At 51.9% G+C, this 19,691-nt stretch overlaps 6 protein-coding genes across 6 annotated transcripts; 3 read left to right on the top strand and 3 right to left on the bottom strand.

Annotated features, from left to right (window-relative positions):
- Positions 1 to 359: 359 nt before the first annotated feature.
- PV06_10184 (uncharacterized protein) lies at positions 360 to 1,163 on the bottom strand (the record flags this gene model as incomplete). Its single annotated transcript, XM_016411709.1, has 1 exon — positions 360 to 1,163. One exon carries the CDS (start codon positions 1,161 to 1,163, stop codon positions 360 to 362), a length of 804 nt encoding a protein of 267 aa, XP_016257750.1.
- A 1,165-nt stretch (positions 1,164 to 2,328) lies between these two features.
- Positions 2,329 to 7,871, top strand: PV06_10182 (alternative oxidase, mitochondrial). Its single transcript, XM_016411707.1, has 3 exons — positions 2,329 to 3,601; positions 3,671 to 3,776; positions 3,848 to 7,871. Exons 1-3 carry the CDS (start codon positions 3,129 to 3,131, stop codon positions 4,466 to 4,468), a joined length of 1,200 nt encoding a protein of 399 aa, XP_016257748.1. The 5' UTR covers positions 2,329 to 3,128; the 3' UTR covers positions 4,469 to 7,871.
- On the bottom strand, positions 5,281 to 7,539 carry PV06_10183 (uncharacterized protein; the record flags this gene model as incomplete). The annotated part of the gene is made up of 1 exon (XM_016411708.1): positions 5,281 to 7,539. The coding sequence occupies one exon, from the start codon at positions 7,537 to 7,539 to the stop codon at positions 5,281 to 5,283; it is 2,259 nt and encodes a 752-aa protein (XP_016257749.1).
- A 4,208-nt stretch (positions 7,872 to 12,079) lies between the features above and the next one.
- On the top strand, positions 12,080 to 12,727 carry PV06_10181 (uncharacterized protein; the record flags this gene model as incomplete). The annotated part of the gene is made up of 1 exon (XM_016411706.1): positions 12,080 to 12,727. Exon 1 carries the CDS (start codon positions 12,173 to 12,175, stop codon positions 12,725 to 12,727), a length of 555 nt encoding a protein of 184 aa, XP_016257747.1. The 5' UTR covers positions 12,080 to 12,172.
- A 227-nt stretch (positions 12,728 to 12,954) lies between these two features.
- PV06_10180 (uncharacterized protein) lies at positions 12,955 to 14,915 on the top strand. Its single transcript, XM_016411705.1, has 5 exons — positions 12,955 to 13,373; positions 13,453 to 13,467; positions 13,531 to 13,929; positions 13,996 to 14,179; positions 14,268 to 14,915. The coding sequence occupies exons 1-5, from the start codon at positions 13,167 to 13,169 to the stop codon at positions 14,756 to 14,758; spliced, it is 1,296 nt and encodes a 431-aa protein (XP_016257746.1). The 5' UTR covers positions 12,955 to 13,166; the 3' UTR covers positions 14,759 to 14,915.
- Positions 14,916 to 14,948: 33 nt separating this feature from the next.
- On the bottom strand, positions 14,949 to 17,176 carry PV06_10179 (uncharacterized protein). The gene is made up of 4 exons (XM_016411704.1): positions 16,953 to 17,176; positions 16,310 to 16,894; positions 15,959 to 16,254; positions 14,949 to 15,877 (listed from the first exon to the last, which is right to left on the bottom strand). The coding sequence occupies exons 1-4, from the start codon at positions 17,119 to 17,121 to the stop codon at positions 15,251 to 15,253; spliced, it is 1,677 nt and encodes a 558-aa protein (XP_016257745.1). The 5' UTR covers positions 17,122 to 17,176; the 3' UTR covers positions 14,949 to 15,250.
- Positions 17,177 to 19,691: the final 2,515 nt, after the last annotated feature.

The raw sequence follows: 19,691 nt of genomic DNA, 5'->3' as shown, positions 1-19,691 counted from the left end.
TTGTCGGCTTGATAACGGCGCCGCCGTTCCCACAATAAGACGGGCCTCGAGGTGGGCTCGCCTCAGCCAGAACAGCGTAAAATTGTGGTTTTTCGTTGCACTCAGTGCAGTAGTCGAGGACACGATGCTACCTGGATGTGAAACAAACTTGCTTCTTGTCGCTTTCTTTCTGTTATCTGCACAGAAGTCAATCATCATCATCATCATTTTGTGAGAGAGACGAGTTTGATCCGTTGGGAATTTCTTGGCTGGCGGGACGGAAAAACTCTGATCCGAGGCAAATAAAATCTGACATTTTGACATTCTCTCTCACGCCATTGGCAACCTCAACCTCGTTCCAGCCTCGTCGCTCCTCTTCTCTATCTAAATCGTCGTGTCAGGTCCATTGACCAACCTGCACCTTCACCAGCACCGGCATCTCCCATCTCAACATCTCCTTCTTCGCCCTCATCAACCCCAGTATCCTCCTCCATGACATCCTCGTCTTTGCCTTCGACGGGTGTCTCCATCTCATCTTCATCTTTGGCCTCCTTGGCCTTCTTCTGACGCCACGAAGGCCGCTTCAGACCAAGCTCCACGGCCTTGGCCTCACATCTCTCGCAATTATTGGCGTTTGCCAGGACATCAACCTCTCGTCTCGGCAACCACTGATTGGTGCCTGCCACAACTTGAACATTCTGCAGGTTGCTCATGTCTGCACTGAAGGGAATCTCGACAAGACTCTTGTCTTGCATGGTGGCGTTGTCTTTGCCGACCGCAGTCAGCTGGTTGTAAATGTTCCAATACTCTTCTGAGGACCCCGTCAAGAAGTGGATTTCAATCTTGAGTGTCTCGGCGTCTCCCTCGGCGACATTGGCTTGAAACCATTTGGTGTATTCGGACGCCTCGTCCCAGTTGATGGTCTTCCAGCGGTTGTGTTCGATGTCGTGCCTGCTGGTCGATGTCTCTTGCAGGAGGATGAGAGGGGGGTTTGGCCAGTCGTTGGACGCCGCGTTGAGAAATCTGTAATCTGACCAGAAGGCCACCACGTCGACAGTCTCGTTCCAGAGCTCTGCTCTGTCTCTGGCCTCGCAAAAGGGAACGATGATTGGAGGAGTGGTGTTGGTGTTGTTTCCGATGATTCGCACCTCGAAGCAAAAGCGATTTTGCTGTTCTTCAGCCATGGTGAGAGTCGTGGAATTTTTGGATTTGAAAGTTTTGAAAATTAAGAAGTGAAAGGTGAGAGGTGAAATATGAGAATTGGAAAGGGTATAAGTGTGAGCTGTTGAATGTGGTGACTTTTATTCACTGCTTCATCGTCTTCTGGCTTGGCGAACAAACGCAACTGATTCTATTCAAGGAGTGCTTCATCAATAGGAGGGTTGGAGGCGATTGATGCATTCAGTTTCCTCCGTGAATTACCTGCGTTATGCTAATCTCAATAGAGACGGAGCGTCTGCTACAAGGACTGACACCACACGACCAGGACTAACAATGAATTATGTTCCTCTCGAACCGCACAATGTCTTGCCGCCACGCACTATTGCTATGGAGACTTTGCATCTCTTCGAGGCCGCGACCGCATTGTTACCAGAATCACTACCGTCTTTTTTCCTACATCGAGAGGATAGTCGATACTATTGTGCTTAACCTATTCAATATCACCGGCGGTACGTCTTCAGCTGGTATTGTTGGGCTTGTCCTGCGAGCTTGGCAACCCGGATTCACTGCACATCACATTCTGGATAATACGGGATATATATTCAATTCCTGAATTTTTGTTTAACATATGCCTACTGCATGCAGTCCTGTTGGCCTAATTGGTTCTGGCCTCGTTGGTCTAATCAGTTCTGGCCTGGCCAGCCAGGGCTAATAAGACCAACACCTCACACTGCCTTTATTCTTCTGGCGCCTTGGGTGAGGAGCGGAGCTCCGGTCCTCTGACACCCAATTTGGGGTTTTATCTGGCACTGATGAAGTGCACTTTCAGGATAGATCCACCGAGTTTCAGAACTTGAGGTGCTGGAACCCTTCTCATTCAAGGCGCCCTTCTTTTTTGGTGCCTTGTGCTTGGGTTCAAGTTTCGATGGAATCCTTTTTTTTATTTATTCGTGGCACCGAGGAACCGAATCACTGGGCCTTCACAGCTATATCTGGAAGCATGCGCTGTGATTCATCTCGTATTTCAATTCACTTCACTAGAGTAGGGACATCTGCATTCGTGTGCTCTATCGCGCTTCAGCTGGTATGTGCGACCACGCATGAATGCTGCAGGTATGCGTCCAACAACAAGTACTGAACCAGACAGAAGGGTAGCATTTGCGCAAACAATGGGATCTTTGAGGTATTTCGAGGAGTTTATATTTCTCGGCCATGAAGCTGATTACATAAGGCACACACGCGCAGTATTGCCTGGTACTCGCCGACGAATTCGACTAATAAGTTAGTAATTGTCTCCTCTCGCCGACCATATTTCCCGACTTCCACCTACACAGCCAATCTCTATCCAGGAATATCGTTGGCTTCAGTCACAAGCCCTGCGTGGTTTATCGAGCCTATCGGATGACCTCCGACAGGGTCAGGGCTGACACCGGAAAAAGTCGACCGGTACTTTGACGCGAACATCACACCATACTCATTCTCCGTCGCAGCTTGAAATCGAACAATCCAACTCTCAAGAACTTCTCCGTTATACGGATATATTGCATGAAAGATGAAGCGCCGTCCTGATCGGCCTCGAGGTGAGTGAACATTGCGCTGATGGTTTTGGAAAGACATGGAATAAGCAAAGTCGGACCTTTCGTGTTGCCAATTGACCAAACACGCAAAGATCTTATGACCCTGGAAGAATCCGGAAGCGCCAACATGATCAATGCACGTCGACCTTGGCGTAGAAAAGATTGGGCGGACCGCAACTATCTAATAAATCTGATACTCCGGCGCCTCCAAGTCGCCGACTCCCCACAGCTGGGCACCCGCGGTGAGCACGTTCGAGGCCAATGAGAGGACTTCTTATCACGATCTACATCCGACAGGGCAATGTGTATAAAGTCATGACAAGTCGCAGCTTCCGGAGCTTCAACGTGTACCAACGATAAACAAGCGGCAGCAATGAACCATCCTCAACAGTCCTGCACCCGATTTCTCTCATGTCTCTAACGAGCGCAACAAGTACAGCCGCTCCGAGCCTCTGCTCGGTTGCCTCTGCAGCCAAGCTTGGAAGCACCGTCGCGCCTCTTTACCATGCTGGCAGTACTATTCCCAAGCACCAGACGAACTTCATAACCGCTCAAGGCACCGCATCACCCTTTACCAGAGAACCTCAGTACCGCCATCATTCGACAATAAATCTCGCCCGCCCCGGCGGAACTTTCCCCATCCGCCGTTACAACGGATTTGCCGAAAAGACGTCGTCGACACCAGCACGATGTTTCTCCACCACAAGCGTCTCACGGCTTCGTGACTTCTTTCCGTCACAGGAGACAAAGTACATCCGGCAGACACCAGCGGCGTGGCAACACCATGACTTTTCGGAAGAGGAAATGCTCAACGTCACTCCAGCTCACAGAGAACCCAGATCCTGGGGTGACTGGTCGGCATGGAAATTGATCAGATTCTGCCGGTAAGTTGCAACTCAGGCATATAGCATGCTTCCCCCTTCCCCTCCTAGTCACGACTAATCCGGCAACAGATGGGGCATGGACCTCGCGACGGGTCTCAGAGCAGAACAGCAATCCGACAAATCCAAGCCCACCACAGCAATAGTTGCCAGCAAACCCTTGACCGAAGCACAATGGGTGAGTCACGACCATTTCAAATCAGGAACACGAAGCGATATGGGAATGCTAACAAATCGTGTCCTCCACAGCTCGTGCGGTTTGTGTTTTTGGAGTCCATCGCGGGCGTCCCCGGCATGGTCGCCGGTATGCTCCGCCACCTCCGCTCCCTCCGCCGCATGAAGCGGGACAACGGGTGGATCGAGACGCTGCTGGAAGAGTCGTACAACGAACGCATGCACCTCCTGACGTTCATGAAGATGTGCGAGCCGGGCTGGTTCATGAAGACGATGATCCTCGCCGCGCAGGGCGTCTTCTTCAACGCCCTCTTCTGCTCGTACCTCGTCTCGCCCAAGATCTGCCACCGCTTCGTCGGCTACCTCGAGGAGGAGGCCGTGCACACCTACACCCGGTGCATCAAGGAGATCGAACAGGGCCTCCTGCCCAAGTGGAGCGACCCGAGCTTCCAGATCCCCGAACTGGCCGTGCAGTACTGGCACATGCCCGAGGGGAGACGCACCATGAGGGACCTGATCCTCTACATCCGTGCCGACGAGGCCGTCCACAGGGGTGTCAACCACACGCTGGGCAACCTGGACTACAAGGAGGACCCGAATCCGTTTGTGAGTGACTACAAGGCCGAGGCGAAAGGTCACAAACCGAACGCCGTCGCGAGGGGGACGGGCTACGAGCGTGATGAGGTCATTGGTTGATGTTCACTCGGGTCTTTGACTGTACGCTGTTCTTGGGGAGATGCCGATTACCACGATACTTCCTTGCTGCTGTAGATTGCCTGAATAATGGTAAAGTAGAAAAGTAGAACAGAAGAGAGGTCAGGAATTTTTTTTGGGCCCGTATCTTTGAGAGTTTCGGTACCTGACTAGCGCTCTCAACATCCATGATCCATGTCTCAAAGCAGGGAATGTGTGAAGCGGCAAGTACCGGCGTCAAGACCTGATAATTGACGAATTATCCCCCAAGGGACACCATCTAGAACACTAGCCGAGGATTGAGTAAGTGATTGGGAGTGATATTTTTGCGGGGGGATATCAACCCGTCCGTCTTGATCGGGGGAAAGCTCTCCTCGCCGCGAGGCGACGTCTTATCGCCCTCGACTGGCTCTATTGACTTGGATATACATGGTTACGACTGCGACAGTGTTGCATGGAACGACGATGAATTTCTCTTGCGGACGTCGTTGCCAGTCGCATGTGCTTCGGAAGGCGATCGACTACTCGGGAAATGTTACTGGAACGCCATGAGCTCATTGTACGAGCTGACAACAAAGGGACAACAAGGGTTGACTGCCAGTGTTGTCTTCGATTTGATCAGTAGATTTCTGTTACTTTCCAGACGCGCAGTGGCCAACGTTGGAGGAGTTGTCGATGATGGGAGAGAATGCCGCGCTCCTCGTCGATGTAGTAGATGGGATCAACACCAATTTTGACACCACCTTGGTCGGTCATTTACGATCCAACTGACCGTGGCAATGACGGTTGTGTAGACAATGTCCCTTGCATTCCCTTCAATCGGAATCGTTGTGCAAAAGAGCACCCAGGATGGCGGCAAACCTGCGTGCGATTTCCCAATGTCCGATCCGTCTGAGGAGGTCGGTCAGGCCACACAAGGCGGCATTGATCTCGGCCGTCGTGGGAAGGCCGTGTTTGTAACCGTTCACTTGAAACAGCAACAAGGCAGGGTTAACGCCCAACAGTCTGAATTCGGGAAAGTCCAGACTTTCCGAGGTCGTGACGGCCTTGTTATTGTTACCATTGTTGCCCGTGCCGTCACCGGCGCCACCGCCCCGCGTGCCGAAACGAGTGTAACAGAACCAGGCGATGCCGGCCCTGAACATGGCGCGGGGCACGTGGATGGCCGGTTCCGAACCCAAGGGGAGGTCCTCGAGTTTCTTGGCGATGATTGAGCCGTGGATGACGCATCGCTTCGCGTCGTTGGAGTCTGCCCAGTGGGTGATGGCGACGCGGTCTTCGGCGGAGAGCTGGGAGCCGTCGCGGCCGATGGCCCTTTCCAGCAGGTCAAAGTCGGCGCAGATGGACATGTAGGCGAGGTGCCAGAGGATGATCATGTCCATGTGGTCCGGCTTCCACGACGAGGTGCCGGTGCCGAGGAGGAATCGGTTGAAGAAGGTGTTGAGGAGGTGAGAGAGGTCTTTCATGGTGGCCGGGGAGGAGCGAGAGTCGATGCGGTTCTCGACGATGTTCACGCAAATGCCCTCGAGGACCGTGTAGGCCGTGAAATAGCTGGCCTGAGGGGTCGAGAGCATGTCGAAGTCGACGTGGGCGTCGACGGAGGCCGGGGTGCTGTCGTCCATTTCAAAATTGCTGGGGTCGTCGAGGTAGGCCTGGCGCCACTCCTCCGCCTTGGACGCCATGAACATCTGGTTCGACGCCGCCACGGGCAGTTGCCGCGAGTTGTGCCGCAGAAAGGGCTCGTGGTGGAAGATGCTCGCCAGCTCGGCGTCGTGGATGTGCACGGCCAGCGCGATTCGGATGAGTTCTTCGTTCTTGGCCCACTCGCGCCATTGCTTTTCCAGTTCGGCGGGACCGAGGCTGAGCAGCTCGAGTCCCCTCATCTTCTTGGTCTTGAAGGTCGAGAGTCGTCGCGCCCACGAGATCAGTGTGCCGTTGAACGTGTCCACGATCGAGAGGTGCCTCGGCTCTCCAGAAAGCAGTCCGAAAGTCTGTCCGATGATGGCGGTCTGGATAAGGGAAATCTTTTCGTCCGTCCCTCGAGATATGAGGCGGTCCCAGTTGGCCAGGACGGCTTTGTGCAGGCGTTCAAAGATCTGGACCCCTTGTCGAATGGCGTGTGCCGAGCCCGTGAAGAGGCTGCCCACGGAGCAGATGGACAACAAAACCATCGAGTTCGCCTTTGAAGGGCGGAAAGTCGGCGCGTGGACCACGGGGAACACGGGGTGAAACTTGGCGAAATAGGATCTCACGCAGAGATTTAGAAAGTCGGATGACGGGAGACTCTGCTCCACCGATCGGATCAGCAGACTCTGATGTAAAGTCTGACGGTACGAGTCGTCGACTTCGACGTGCGAAGCGGGCGGTGTCGCGGGTCCCGAAGGGAGAACTTCCTCTTGCCCTTCGTCGTTGGGGGTGAACCACAGATGTTGCATGTTATCCACGGGTTTGTACGTGGATGAACCGAACGTCGTAAACGGACTATCTGGCCAACCGGGCCTGAGCTCCGCCATGCTCGTGGCAAGGGGTGTGTCGAGAATGCCGGTGTGGAACTCGAGGTCGGTGGGTACGATCCAAGAAGGAAACTGAGCTTCGAAATCGAGAGCGTCCAAAGAAGGATCAAAGTTATTAGGTAGGGGCTCTGAAATAAAATGTCCAGAATAGCCATCCTGTTGTTGCTGCTGCTGCTGCTGTTGTGGTACTGTCGTATTTTGATAGTCGGAGTTGCTGTGGCTGCCAAAATTCGAGACAGGAAGGTTCATGTGGGAGCCGCCCATGCCGTTGATGGACAGACTCTGCGGCTCTGATGATACTGATGGTGCAGAGAGTGACATTTCGGTGGTCGACACAGGTTGTTGCATCGATGCTGTTGTTATTATGGAATCGGGTTCGACTGAAATGCTGCTTCGATGATGTGGTTTATCTTGATTGTCGTGGTTAGATGCGGCGTCTGAATGGTCTTTTAAGTGCCGGAGCAAAGTATCACTATTGAATTCCTGATTAGCCTGCAATTTCAACCCTTGAGGTGAGAATTTCCTGGTAGGAGATTGTAGCGACGTATGGAATGTATGCATGGTGCAACACTTCTGGTTGCGATATGCCAAATTGATTCCAGCGCCTGCAAAAGGTGACAGGCTGTTGAGAACCGAACAACACCATGTCCAATCTTTGTAGTACTTGACCTTAGCAGGACTGTCGCAATTTGCATGCCATACGTCGCTACCTTTCCCTTCCCGACTTCACATAATGCTATCGAAGTTGTGATGGTATCATTCAATGACTTACTGACGACCATATTTTCGCCCACACTTGGCACATTTGAAGGGCTTTTCTTTGGTATGAGACCTGATGTGCCTCTCGAGGTGATCTGTTTTGGCAAACGTACGGCCGCAAGTCATGCACTGTCTGATCTTGGGTGCGCGACGGTGACTCTTCAAGGGGGCACCATCGACGCTACTGGATATTATCGAAAGATCAGGCATTCCGCTGCTTCTGTTGCCAACATGTGGTGGTTGATTGACCCCGGCTTGACCGTCGAATATTGCCTGTTCGTGGATTCGAGTGTCGCTAACACCACACGCGCGGTGTGGGCTGTAACATCTGGGGTTATCAGACCACAAAGGTGGGATTTATTGTTAAAAGAGAGATGTTGGCGAGTGAGACCAGTTAATGGGATTGTGGGGATGTAGACGAGAATGAGGAGGAGGATGAGGAGGAGAAGTAGAAAAGAAAGAGCTGGGGAAGTTGGCGTCGGCAGAGAGCAGGGATTCGTCACAGACGTACATCGTGTTGTACAGTTATTCAGATGGGTTCCAATTGGGCCGAATATTCGGATTACACAAGTACTGGGTCGAGGAGGCTATCGAACTCTACATAGTCGCGTACAGTGGGGGGAATCTACTGTGGCTACAGTACATGTACTCCGTTCTCAGGCCTATCCAAACGGCCTTTATTTCTGTAATTTGGACATAATGATGTAGAGCAGTGCACTTATCGAGACGAGTGCAGTGCGAGGCCTCTATGTCTATTTCTGATTTATGCACTGATTGCTCGGATCTTGACGACAACTACGGAATACCCTCGACTCAATAATGCCTTGCGTGGCCTCTAAGGTCCCACATTCTGTCGCTGTGCTTTGTGGGGACAATTGAGGCTGTACTGTACCGAGTACATACCCCCGGGGTCCCACAACCTGCCAAACGTCCCACATGAACTTGACTCCCCGGGAATCAATTTACTTGGTTCAAGGGACCCGAGTCTCCAGATGGCGGGAAATGATCTAGAATCCCCATGGAGAACCAGAACCTTGTGAGGTCGTTCAAATATGCAGCCGGGACCCGGTCTTGAATCCTGCTGGACCTTCGATTCTGACACCAAGAAATCGGGTTCAACATTCAGTTCCACGAGAGCGCTGTCGAGTATTAACTGAGAAGTTTGTGGCCATGTCAACAGTACCAGGAACATCACAGATCGAGGAGACTGGGGTCATCATATGTGGTGGAGGCCCGACAGGCACTGCACTTTCGGTACTTCTTGGACATTTGAACATACCCAACATCGTGCTGGAACGAGAAAAGGACATCACCACAGACCCTCGAGGTATCGCTCTCGATGAAGATGGCATTCGAATACTACAGTCCATTGGTATCTATGAACGCGTCTATACCGAAATTGGCACCTGTAAGTCCCAAGAGCGAAACATTTCTCGTCGCTTAGCTAACGCGCAAAGGTATGGAGAAGTTCAATTTCGTGACAGGAGACGGAACGGATTCGAGGAAGAAGCCACTCTTGTCCATGAAGTACAAGACGACAGAAGGCGGTACGGGACATGTCGGCTTCATATGTCACAAGCAACCGGCCATGGAGAAGGCCATTAGGGACCAGATTCAGACGACGCCGTCTTGCAACTTGATAACAGAAGCCACGGTCACAGGTGTCAGTGAAGACCAGAACTATGCATACGTCGACTACGTCGACGCCAAAGGGTCGACGCATCGCATCAAAGCTCCTTTCCTCGTCGGTGCCGACGGCAAGACTGGCTATGTTCGTAAGATGTATCTCGAACCAAAGGGCATCGTCATGGCCAAGTCTGAGATGTAAGTTCATCATCATTACCATCATGGAGCCCTCGAAGCGGCTTTATGCTAGCATCCAGCTAATCTCAGAGAGAGCAGGACGAGTTATGAAGAGACTTGGGTCGCGTTGAACTGGCAGATAACGTTGCCGGATGAAAAGTCACATCCCGACTTCCCCTTGTGGAGACTCGGCTACACGCCACAGGAAGTGTACGACCTGTTTTTCCCCAGAGACTTTCGATTCCTGTGCAATCCCGAGCGACCCTCGGTGTGTGGAAGGTTCGGGCCACCGGCGGACCGACTGTGGAGGTTCGAGTTCGTGGTCCAAAAGGACGAGGACGGTCAACGAATGGCCCAATTCGAAGAAACCAGCAAGATCATTTATCCGTACATCACACATCCGGGCAGCCGCTATGGTCTGGCACATCCCGTGAGGTTCCCCGAAGATTGCATCAAGACCCTCCGATCTCGACCCTTTTCTTTCGTGGCTAGGAGCTGCAACAAGTGGGCGTTGGGGAGGGTGATATTGGCGGGCGACGCGGCACATGTCTTTCCTCCTTTCGGTGAGTTGTTGACTAGACAGACAAAAACATCCTCTCATGTCCAGCCTTCTGACGGATCGACCAATTTTAGGTGGCCAAGGTATAGCTTCGGGCTTTCGAGATGCCTCTGCATTGGCATGGAGGCTTGCTTTCTTGTACCGCACTCCGAAAGCAGATTTCGAAAAAGTCCTCACGGCGTGGTACACGGAGCGCAAACAGCAACTCGATCGCTCGCTCGCCGCCACGGTTCGGAATGGTGAATACGTGACTGAATCTGACCCGTTCAAAGTGTTCGTCAGAGAGTGGTACATGTGGGCAGTCCAACTGATACCTGCTTACCGCAAAGAGATCGAATTGGGAGCTCGGGCCGAAGGGATGACCAGGTATCAACACAAAGAAGGGATGCCCTTCATTCCTGAGATGGAAGGCGGCCTTCTTCTCCCCCAGGTATATGCGTACGACTTCAAGACTCAAAAAGTGTGCTTCACGGACGACTTGATCTTTGGGCCTCAAAAGACGGGCCTCTTTCAGCTTCTCATCCTACCTGATGGCCTGGACGATTTCAACAGGCTCACAAAGGGCATCAGCGATATTGACCGCGTTTCGAAAAACCTGCTCCGTTCAAACGAAGCCACCATTCTCATCCAATCCACCAATGCATCAACGGGATCGATGACATTACCACAACAAGACGTAGCTCGCCTTGCGACGGGCACAGAGTTCGCGGCAGATCCAATCCTGTGCAGAAATCGTCCCGAGCCCATCGGCTACGACGAGCACAGGCTTCGGCGGGAGATCCGGGGTCGAAAATATGCCATAATCAGACAAGATCGGTTTGTTTTCGCGGCCTGCGACACGATTGTAGAATTAAAAGACGCGGCTGGACGACTTGCAAGTAGTTTGTCACTGGCTTCGTGATGAACAGCGTCATGGCGTTATTGATACATTGATCTGAGCCAACGAGATACTTTTGTTCAATCTCTGGAATTGCATAAATAAAAATATACAATGTAGGAAATTTCACCCGTGTGGGCAGTTTGCTGTTGAAGTGGAAGTGGCCAATCCTGGCGCTGTAAACACTTTTGTGATGTACTCCGTACACGGCAGAAAAATTAGTCAAACAATTGTCAAGGGGGCGACATGGGTTTCAGGGCGTCCCGATTCGATTTCACTCGTGTGTCTGTCTCCAGCTATGACCTCGTACTGGGTGTTATCATTCGCGTGCGCAATTATTGTACAAACACCGGATCTTGAAGATCTCGGCCCATCATGGTCCACAAAGCGGCCCTTGCATTCCCTAAGATATGTACGTACTGTAGATACCACGTTACCTCCCAACGAGGCGGTGACATATGTTTCCTATACCCGTATCTGGACATCTACCCAGTGACCGCTTTTCCCGATCTCATCCGGCTGAAAACTCGAGTCTGGATTCGGAAGCCGTTGTCAATGTCGCATCCAATCAACCGACGCCCAGCTCTCGTGGTCAGCTCAGCCTCCTCCCTCCTACAATACTGTAAATGGAACTTGCCTACCTCGTACAGGTAGGTATGGTTTCCCAATCCCGCTGCGGGCCCAGACCACCAGCACATGCTCATCATGACGATTGACATGCCCTTTTTTTCTTCTTTAGCGATTACGGACACGAGATGTCCAGGGTACCATGTGTGTTCGAGCCAATACCGACCACGGTTGGTTCCTCTTTTCCAGCCTGACACAAACGCCACAGAGGCGAACAATGAGTGAAGATTTCGTATTTGACTTGTTCGAGACAAGTCGTTTTTCTCGTACAGTTATTTTAGCCTCTCTCTTGGTCGTGTTATGCAGCTGAACTTGTCACCGCTCGAGCCCGAGCGGGCACATGATAATATGCTACTGTTTCCGTCCACACCACAATGGCCCAGCTATAGCTTGCAATGATTTTGACAGCGTTCTACGAAGCAAGAATCCTAACAAGAATTAATATCAATACCAACAAGAACTACTCTGTCCACGTTGTTGTTTGCGGTTGGCCTCCACTGTACAGGAGCTTTAGTCTCTGCGCCAAAGAGGCATCGAGGTCTCACACATACAAACAATATCCACGGATCATGATATCTCTCCTCGACCTCCCCACCGAGATCCGACTCCAAATATGGTCATACATCGTCCAGCCGACGGTCATTCACCCATGTAGTTGTTGCACAAAAGTTAAAACGACGCAGAAGTCGTCTTCACAAGACAACAACAACAACAACGCCAGGTACTATCGACAGCCGACAACAACATATGATCTCTGCGACAACCGCATCCTCCGCGCCAATCGTCTGATCTTCGCCGAAGTTCAACCACTCGTGGCAAAAGTCGAGAAGGATCGCGTCTTTGTGCTCTGCGACAACTCGAACCTGGACAAGTTCTTCAAAAGCCTGGACAAAAGAGATTGGAAATGGATCAGACACGTCACGGTCGAGTTGTTCATCGGCTGGGGCAAAGACTGTAAAGATGACTGGTTCCTGGCCCAGAGTCACAGATGGGCAAAACGATACGTCGCAGGATCACTAAACAAATACGGCCAGGGGAGGGTCGTGGTTGTCAGTCCGGCCGAGGAAATCAAGGAGGACTCTCAGGGCAGACGGACGCTGACGGTGGATGTTCATCTGTCATGACATGAGGCGTTGGGAATTGTTGGGATGCACATTCCGATAGCGACACTGATAAGAAGGACACAGGGAGAGAGAGAGAGGGATTCAGCTCATGATTGTCCTATCTGAATGGGGAAAGATAAGCGAAAGATGAGATGGACGGCCAAATGTATTTCCGACCGAAGTTATGTCACTTATCAGCGTCAACCTACAGAATATTCCTCCATCATTTCGAAACGTCGATGATATCTCCTACCACCAAGAAGCAAGCGATATAAGGGTATCATGTGAAATCTGATTGGTTTTTTTTTCTTTGAATATGAATGAATTCAACAGATAGTTCTCAAACAATCTTTGACTGTCATATGGAGTATCTACTACCACTTCCATCATTTAGATCATGACGGCATAAGAACGGTCCGATGCAATCAAAACTGTACATATACATATACACATCAGAAAGATGACAATGATCTCCGACCCAACAGACCTTACGGGCACCGAGGCCGAACAGCAACCACTCCTTCAAGATGTACGGAATGTTTACCAAGCGGAAGGTGAACATGATGATTCAGAACTGGCCTCTCCGCCGGACGAGCCCCTCGCGTTCAAGATTGCTGCGGTCATGTACTGTTGGTTTGTGACAGGAATGCATGTTGCTTCTATTGGAGTACGATACAGGCCCTCCCCCTTCGTTATCTTGAAATCCATTCGAGAAGACATCTACTAACCACCGAGTTCGTCAACAGGCTCTTCTTCCACTGGTTTGTTCTTCCCAGTGCCTACTATACCAAACAAAACCATCCCAGAGCTAACCATGACCCTAGATTGAATCCTACTACAACATCAAAGATGCCACAGCTGCTCTCATCTTCCCCGTTGGTGTTTCGGGCTACCTCATCGCAAATTCCCTCGTACACCTGGTCCACATCAAACTTGGCCGCAGAGGAATAGTGATCCTCGCCACCCTCCCGCATGTCCTCGGAGGCTTACTACTCTCCACCAAGCCAACTTATCCGTTCCTGCTCACGGCTTATTTCGTCGTCGGACTCGGGACGGGGTTCTCAGACTCCACTTTCTGTACCTGGGCGGCCATCGTTCGGGGACCCAACAAGGTCTCAGGGCTCATTCATGGGTCCTACGCTTTTGGATGCGTCATGGGCCCTATTGTCGTGGCCGCTCTCGAGAGGGTCGGTCTCGGATGGCAATATTTCTACCTTGTCATGGTCAGTTTCGATCGTGAAGGAAACCAAGCGTAGGATGAAAGAAACTGACAGGATCCCCAAAAACAGTTGGTTGTCTTCTCTCTGGAGGCTTGCGCCTTGGTCTTGGCGTTCCGACACGACGACGCCGCCACATACCACTCCAAAATAACCCAGAAGCAAGATCTCGTCGACGGCGGCGGCGGCTTCGCTGGATGTAAAAAAGTAATCTTCGTGTGTGGTCTATTCTTCTTTGTCAACGTCGGTATTGAAAGTAAGCGAAGAGAGCCACCCATCCCAAGATTCACTCTCCGTGTGCATGTCGACCGTACATCTGACTGATACACAAATCTCTTCTCCAGCATCTCTGAGCGGCTGGTTGACGAGTTACATGACCCGGTCCCGACGCACGACCCCGTCGGTCGCGGCCCTGGCCACTTCGCTCTTCTGGGCAGGCATGGTCCTGGGTCGATTCTGTCTGGGACCATTGACCAGAATCGCCCGGCTCCGGGTCGTCGTGGTCCTGCTCATCTGCGCGTTGATCACGCTGCAGCTCCTGTTCAGACTCGAAGCGGCCCCCCTGGCCTTGTCGCTGTGCCTCGCGACCGGCATCGGTTTCTCCTCGGGCCCGCTGTTCCCTTCCGCCGTCTTGACCATGACGGCCAAACTGCCCGACGACGTCCACGTCCGTGCCGTCGCCCTCACCTGCGCGATCGGCCAACTGGGTGGCGCCGGCGCACCCTTCATCATCGGCGTCATCGCGCAACGATCGGGGATCGAGCGCCTGTTCGACGTGGTGCTGGGCCTTTCCATTGCCCTGCTGTTGATTTGGCTGTTTTTTTCCCGAGCGTGAAAACTCCCCGACCCTGATTGTTTCATCACATCACGTCGGGAGTATGTATTCGTCGGAGACGAGGGTTCGGTGACCCAAACTGTCGTGTTACACCAATCCATATCGTACATAGAAAACCACACAGACCGCAAATGGCAATTTCGTCACTCGCCTTCGGACATGAGTAAAGAAATCACTCTTCATTGTCAATTCAGTTCAATTCATTTTCATTTTTATTTCTTAGTATTTCTTGATAATTTTTAAATTAATCCGGCATTGACACCAACGCAGCACACTTATGACAGTCGCACATGACGTCGCTAGTGGTGCAAGTCTACAGGTCCCCACGTGCTTCATCTCCGACCGATACACATTCACAGTGTACGAGGATTTTAATTAGATGTGTGTACGGAGATAGCGACTCACTTCATCCCCTCTCGGGGGAGAACATTATCGATGTGGATGTGATTGTCAAATGTCACTTATTACTGTCGATGTAGAGTGTCTATTGGCTTACGCTCTGAAAGCCACGGCCGTGCTCGTGGGTCCGTAGTACGGGTTCGGCGGGACGGTGCCCGTGTAATTCCCGTGCTGGGTGGTGAAGCTCCCGACGACGGTCAGGCTGTCGATCCGGCCCAGCAGGAACTCGAGCTGCCGGTACGCGGCGCCGGGGACGTACTGGGGGATCTCGTGGCCGGCCAGGTCGACCGTGACCCACGTGAGGCCGCGCTCCGTGTGCGTCTTGCCCAGTAGTCCACCGCCGCCGACCAACCCGACGGGCGTGGCTGGGATGGGCTGGTTCGAGGTCTCCTCTACCACAAACCCGATCGAAGGGTTGTAGGGGGTGAAGAAGTCGCCGCTGTTCATCGGGTCCTTACTGAACCCCTGCTGGCCGTTCCACGTCATGTTGTTGAGCGTCATGAGAGTGCCGTTGGTCAGGAGGAGGAAATCCAGCATGCCACTGCCGACGATGACGTTGTTGGTGCGCTCAATGACGGACGGGAGCGCTTCGAAGCTCGAAGGGGGAGAGGCGTCGTTTTGGATGAGGCCGAGGCTTTTGTCGCCGCAGATCGTGAAGTCGGTGGGAGGGGCGTGGAGGGCCTTTTGCACGTCGCTTCGATTGAAGTAGTTGTTCGGACCCTGGTCATAATTTGTCAGCACTCTTTGTATGGAAAGGGTGAAAGGGTGACTTGAATTCAGTCAACTTTTCAAAGTACGTACATTACCAAGGGATGGGAAGCCCAGTTCGTCCCACAGGAATGGGCAAAAGTCCGTGAGATGGTAGATGTTGAAGCAAGGGTTGACGTAGATAGCTGCAGTGACTATGTCATCCCACGTGTCACAACCTGGCGCGGTGACGTTGGGAGCAGTGAATTTGCCCTTGGGTGGGAAGGTGAGTGCTTCCTCCATAAAGTCAAAGTAGCCGCATTTTTCGGCCCGTTCGTTGATCGAGGTCATGAAGGATTCGTTGAGAGCAAAGACGGGAGCGTAGTTGTTCAGATGAGTTACTGCGGGTGCTGGGAGGACAGGGTCAGCCGAAAGAGGTCTTTATTAGGCAGAGTGCGTTCTTACTGTAAATCAACACCTCGTCAAGACCAATACTGGGGTCATTAATCTGAATGCCCTTGACGTTGTAGTAATCGGTATCGTTCAGGTCGAGAAAGTGACTCGCAATGTACGGAACGTACTGGCCGGCATAAGATTCACCAGTGATGTACACTTTGCGACCAGTCATGTTGAACGTGGTCATAAAGTTCTTCCAGAATCCGGCAAAGTCTTCAGTCACCTGTGTCTCGCTTGTGATCTTCGCCGGTGCACCTTTGGCCGCCGGAGACAACCCCGTGCCGACCGGTTGGTCAACGTAGACCATGTTGGTAAGGTTGGTCCACGAGAAGGGATTTGGTTGCGGCTTGTAGGTGCCTGACTGCCACAGGAACGGGCCGTGTTCTTGCAGCAGGCCGTCGAGGGAGCTGCACCCAGGACCACCGTTCAGCCAGATGGTGATCTCGTCCGATGCATCCGGGTTGTCCGAGGGGAAGAACCAGAAAAAAAGCTGATTCTCGTTACTGGCATTGTTGTTGATTGACAATGTACCTGCATAGGACTCGCCGATGTCAAAATCGACCATAGGTACACCGGTTCCATTTACGGCGAATTCTGTGCGAGCAACGTTTTAGCTAACGATCACATCGTGACTTCCAAGGCTTAGCCTTACTCTTGGTCTTTTGCGTCAGGTATTTCGGCGATGCACGCTTGGTCAAGGACTGTGACTGTGTCTCGGGCGTGTTGGGAGTGAAGACTCTCTTGGGGGCACGCTTGTGGGGGTTCGAGACAGCCAAAGCGGTGGTCGCAAAGCATGCGGCCACAATGGTTTGAAAACGCATGGTGTCTCAGTATGTCGTTCAACCCAGGGTAAGAGTCCAGAAACAAAAGTAGGAGCACGCGAGCGACGGGCAAGGTCCATAAGGTGACTCGTCGACATATTTGAAGTTTCGGCTGCTCTGCAAGCTCATGACGTATTTGGAGTCAGGTACGAGTTGATAGGAGGGTTGCATTGTCGCTCAATGTACAAGGACGAAGGCTAATGACAGACTTAGTGCTTGGTGTTGCTTGTTCGATCCAGGTTCGGCGTGGAACCTGTGGGACAATCGTTGCCTGATGTAGCAGGTAATTGAAGGCATTGAAGAGCTAGCGGTCGAGAATGTAACTGTAGCTAAGGTAGAGCTACGCCGGAATAGCTTGTCTCTGTGTAGCATTTCTCCGGCAGCTAACCGGAGGAGATACAAGGTCAGGTTGTGGAAAGCTGTTGTGGTCCATCAACAGTTGTTGTTCAGCTGATGTTGAAATTGTCCCTCCTCGTACTCGTGGTAGCTTTGAGGAGAGAAATGAGATGGGATGTTCCGTAGAGCCAGATCTTCAGCTAGCCACGCTGACATGAACTCGTAGATGAGCAAATCAACCAGGAACGGGAGAGGAAGCTGGGAGGAGATCTTCATGATGAGCAGCACTAAAGCGAGGCGGGCGATGCCTCGGTTCGGGGTCCTGCGTCACCCACAACCACCTTATCAAGCGCCACTAAAGCTTGATTCCAAAGCCTAGAAGCCGCCGAAGTTTCGTGACTCCAACGCCTAATCCTGGTTACTCCGGGGCTTGACCTTCTAGGCGTCTCCCGGTACAACGCGTCCCCCGCATCTACGACGAGGGGCAGCATCCTTCCTACGAGTATTACCAACTCACCCGGTCCCATCCTTGATTAACCGAGACCAGAATTGTGCCACCTTCTTATTCTGAAGGTTCCTGCATCATGGACGCCAGCTTCATCCGCTAAGAGAACGAGTACGACTTTCTTCTTATCGCCGTGTGATCCGGGGGATTTGACGCTTCCAGTTATCGCGTGCGGAAGGTGACCGAACTCTTGTGTCGAATCATCTTGTTTTGGTCATTAGTCTAGGATCATTTCATCTCATACGCGGTGTTTCTTGTAGACCCATCGATCATCTTACTTGATTTGAGCGTGATGTGCCTCGAGTTGACACTCAGCCCTTGTCGTCTGTTTACAACACCCTTTCACGTCGATCTCTATTTTCCAATGCCAGCCTTGCTGAGTCAGCCAAGGCTTCTGCAACGCCAGACGACCTCCATCTCAAATTCTGTAGCTGTCAACGCACTACAATCTCTTCCAAACTCTTATTATCGTCAGCGTAGATGAAGGTACAACACTCTCCAGGTGATACTGAGTGTCTTCACACTCCTTCTCCTCAGAGACATGGAGACACAACTCGATTGGGAAGATGTCTATGGCGTGGAGTAGAATCTAACTCACCAGAAACCTCATCTGCATGAAAAGGAGCTATGGATTTTGCATCACTTGTGTTGCACGGAAAGATGTCAAGGCTAGATCACCACGGTTGAAGTTGGATTCGTACATGTCGCTCTAATACTTCACTGGGAGTCTCCGTTTACGGTTGAGCATGGCGTGGCCCAAACGCTCATTCACATTCACTTGCGCTCCTCTCAGTGACAACAACAACACCTACTCCTTGGCAAAGAACACCAAGTCAGTGGCAGGCAGGTTCGAAACCCAGAACAGAACAACCAGAAACGATAAAAAAAATGGCAAAAAAGACATTGTTGGGGGATAGCCTTCTACAATAGCCCCTCCCGGACCATGGATATATTCCTCTTTAGGTCGAGTCATCTCGCTATGCCTAGATCCGGGTTAAGGGCCCCTTCCCACCATGCCACGACGAACCAAGGAGAGAGGAATCCTAACCAGAGTGCCAGCTTACCGCCAGCACTGGGCCCATAGCAAGTCTCCTGTCGTGTGTGTGTGTTGAATTGTTTAACAAAATTTGCCGGATCAAAAATATCTAGTGCAAGCCAGAAGAGTGAAGTGTACGGTACAAGGGGAGCCTATCGGCACCTCAACTACCTTCTGTTTTGTGAATGAGTGTGGGTCATTGGGTTTTTAATACCTACCCAGGTATACGACAACCCAGGATAATCCAGCACCGGGGATCCCCTATTGCGAAGGCAGCGTGTACCTGTGTGGTCACAAGTGTTTCACTGTCTGCCTGTCACGAACGATCATACCCGCGCGCGCGCGCCCGGAATCACTCAAAAGGTAAACGCCCCAGAGTCGTCTCAATTTACAAGAGAAGGAAATCTACGTGACATGATCAGAAGGAAACGAAGGATTCTCGAGGCCGTATCCCACCCAGGAAGAAACTGCGACGCTATCAGGGGGGCGTCGAACTATACCCAGTGCCTCTGAGTTCGCCATCCTTCCATATGTTTGACGGCCAAGCCATTTCTACGACGCAGGCGAAAGATGTGTATATGGTCGAAACATTGTTCAAAAGAAATGGGCAGAGTTAGCTTGCTTTATCAGGGACTTGCAGCCGAATAGGAAAAAGACCCACGGTGGATCTAGTACAATAGTATCTGATGCAAA

Source organism: Exophiala oligosperma, assembly GCF_000835515.1.
Source record: "Exophiala oligosperma strain CBS 72588 unplaced genomic scaffold supercont1.12, whole genome shotgun sequence".
Lineage (NCBI taxonomy): Eukaryota > Fungi > Ascomycota > Eurotiomycetes > Chaetothyriales > Herpotrichiellaceae > Exophiala > Exophiala oligosperma.
Note: the sequence above shows the minus strand (reverse complement) of the source record. Positions and strands in the feature narration are given on the sequence as shown.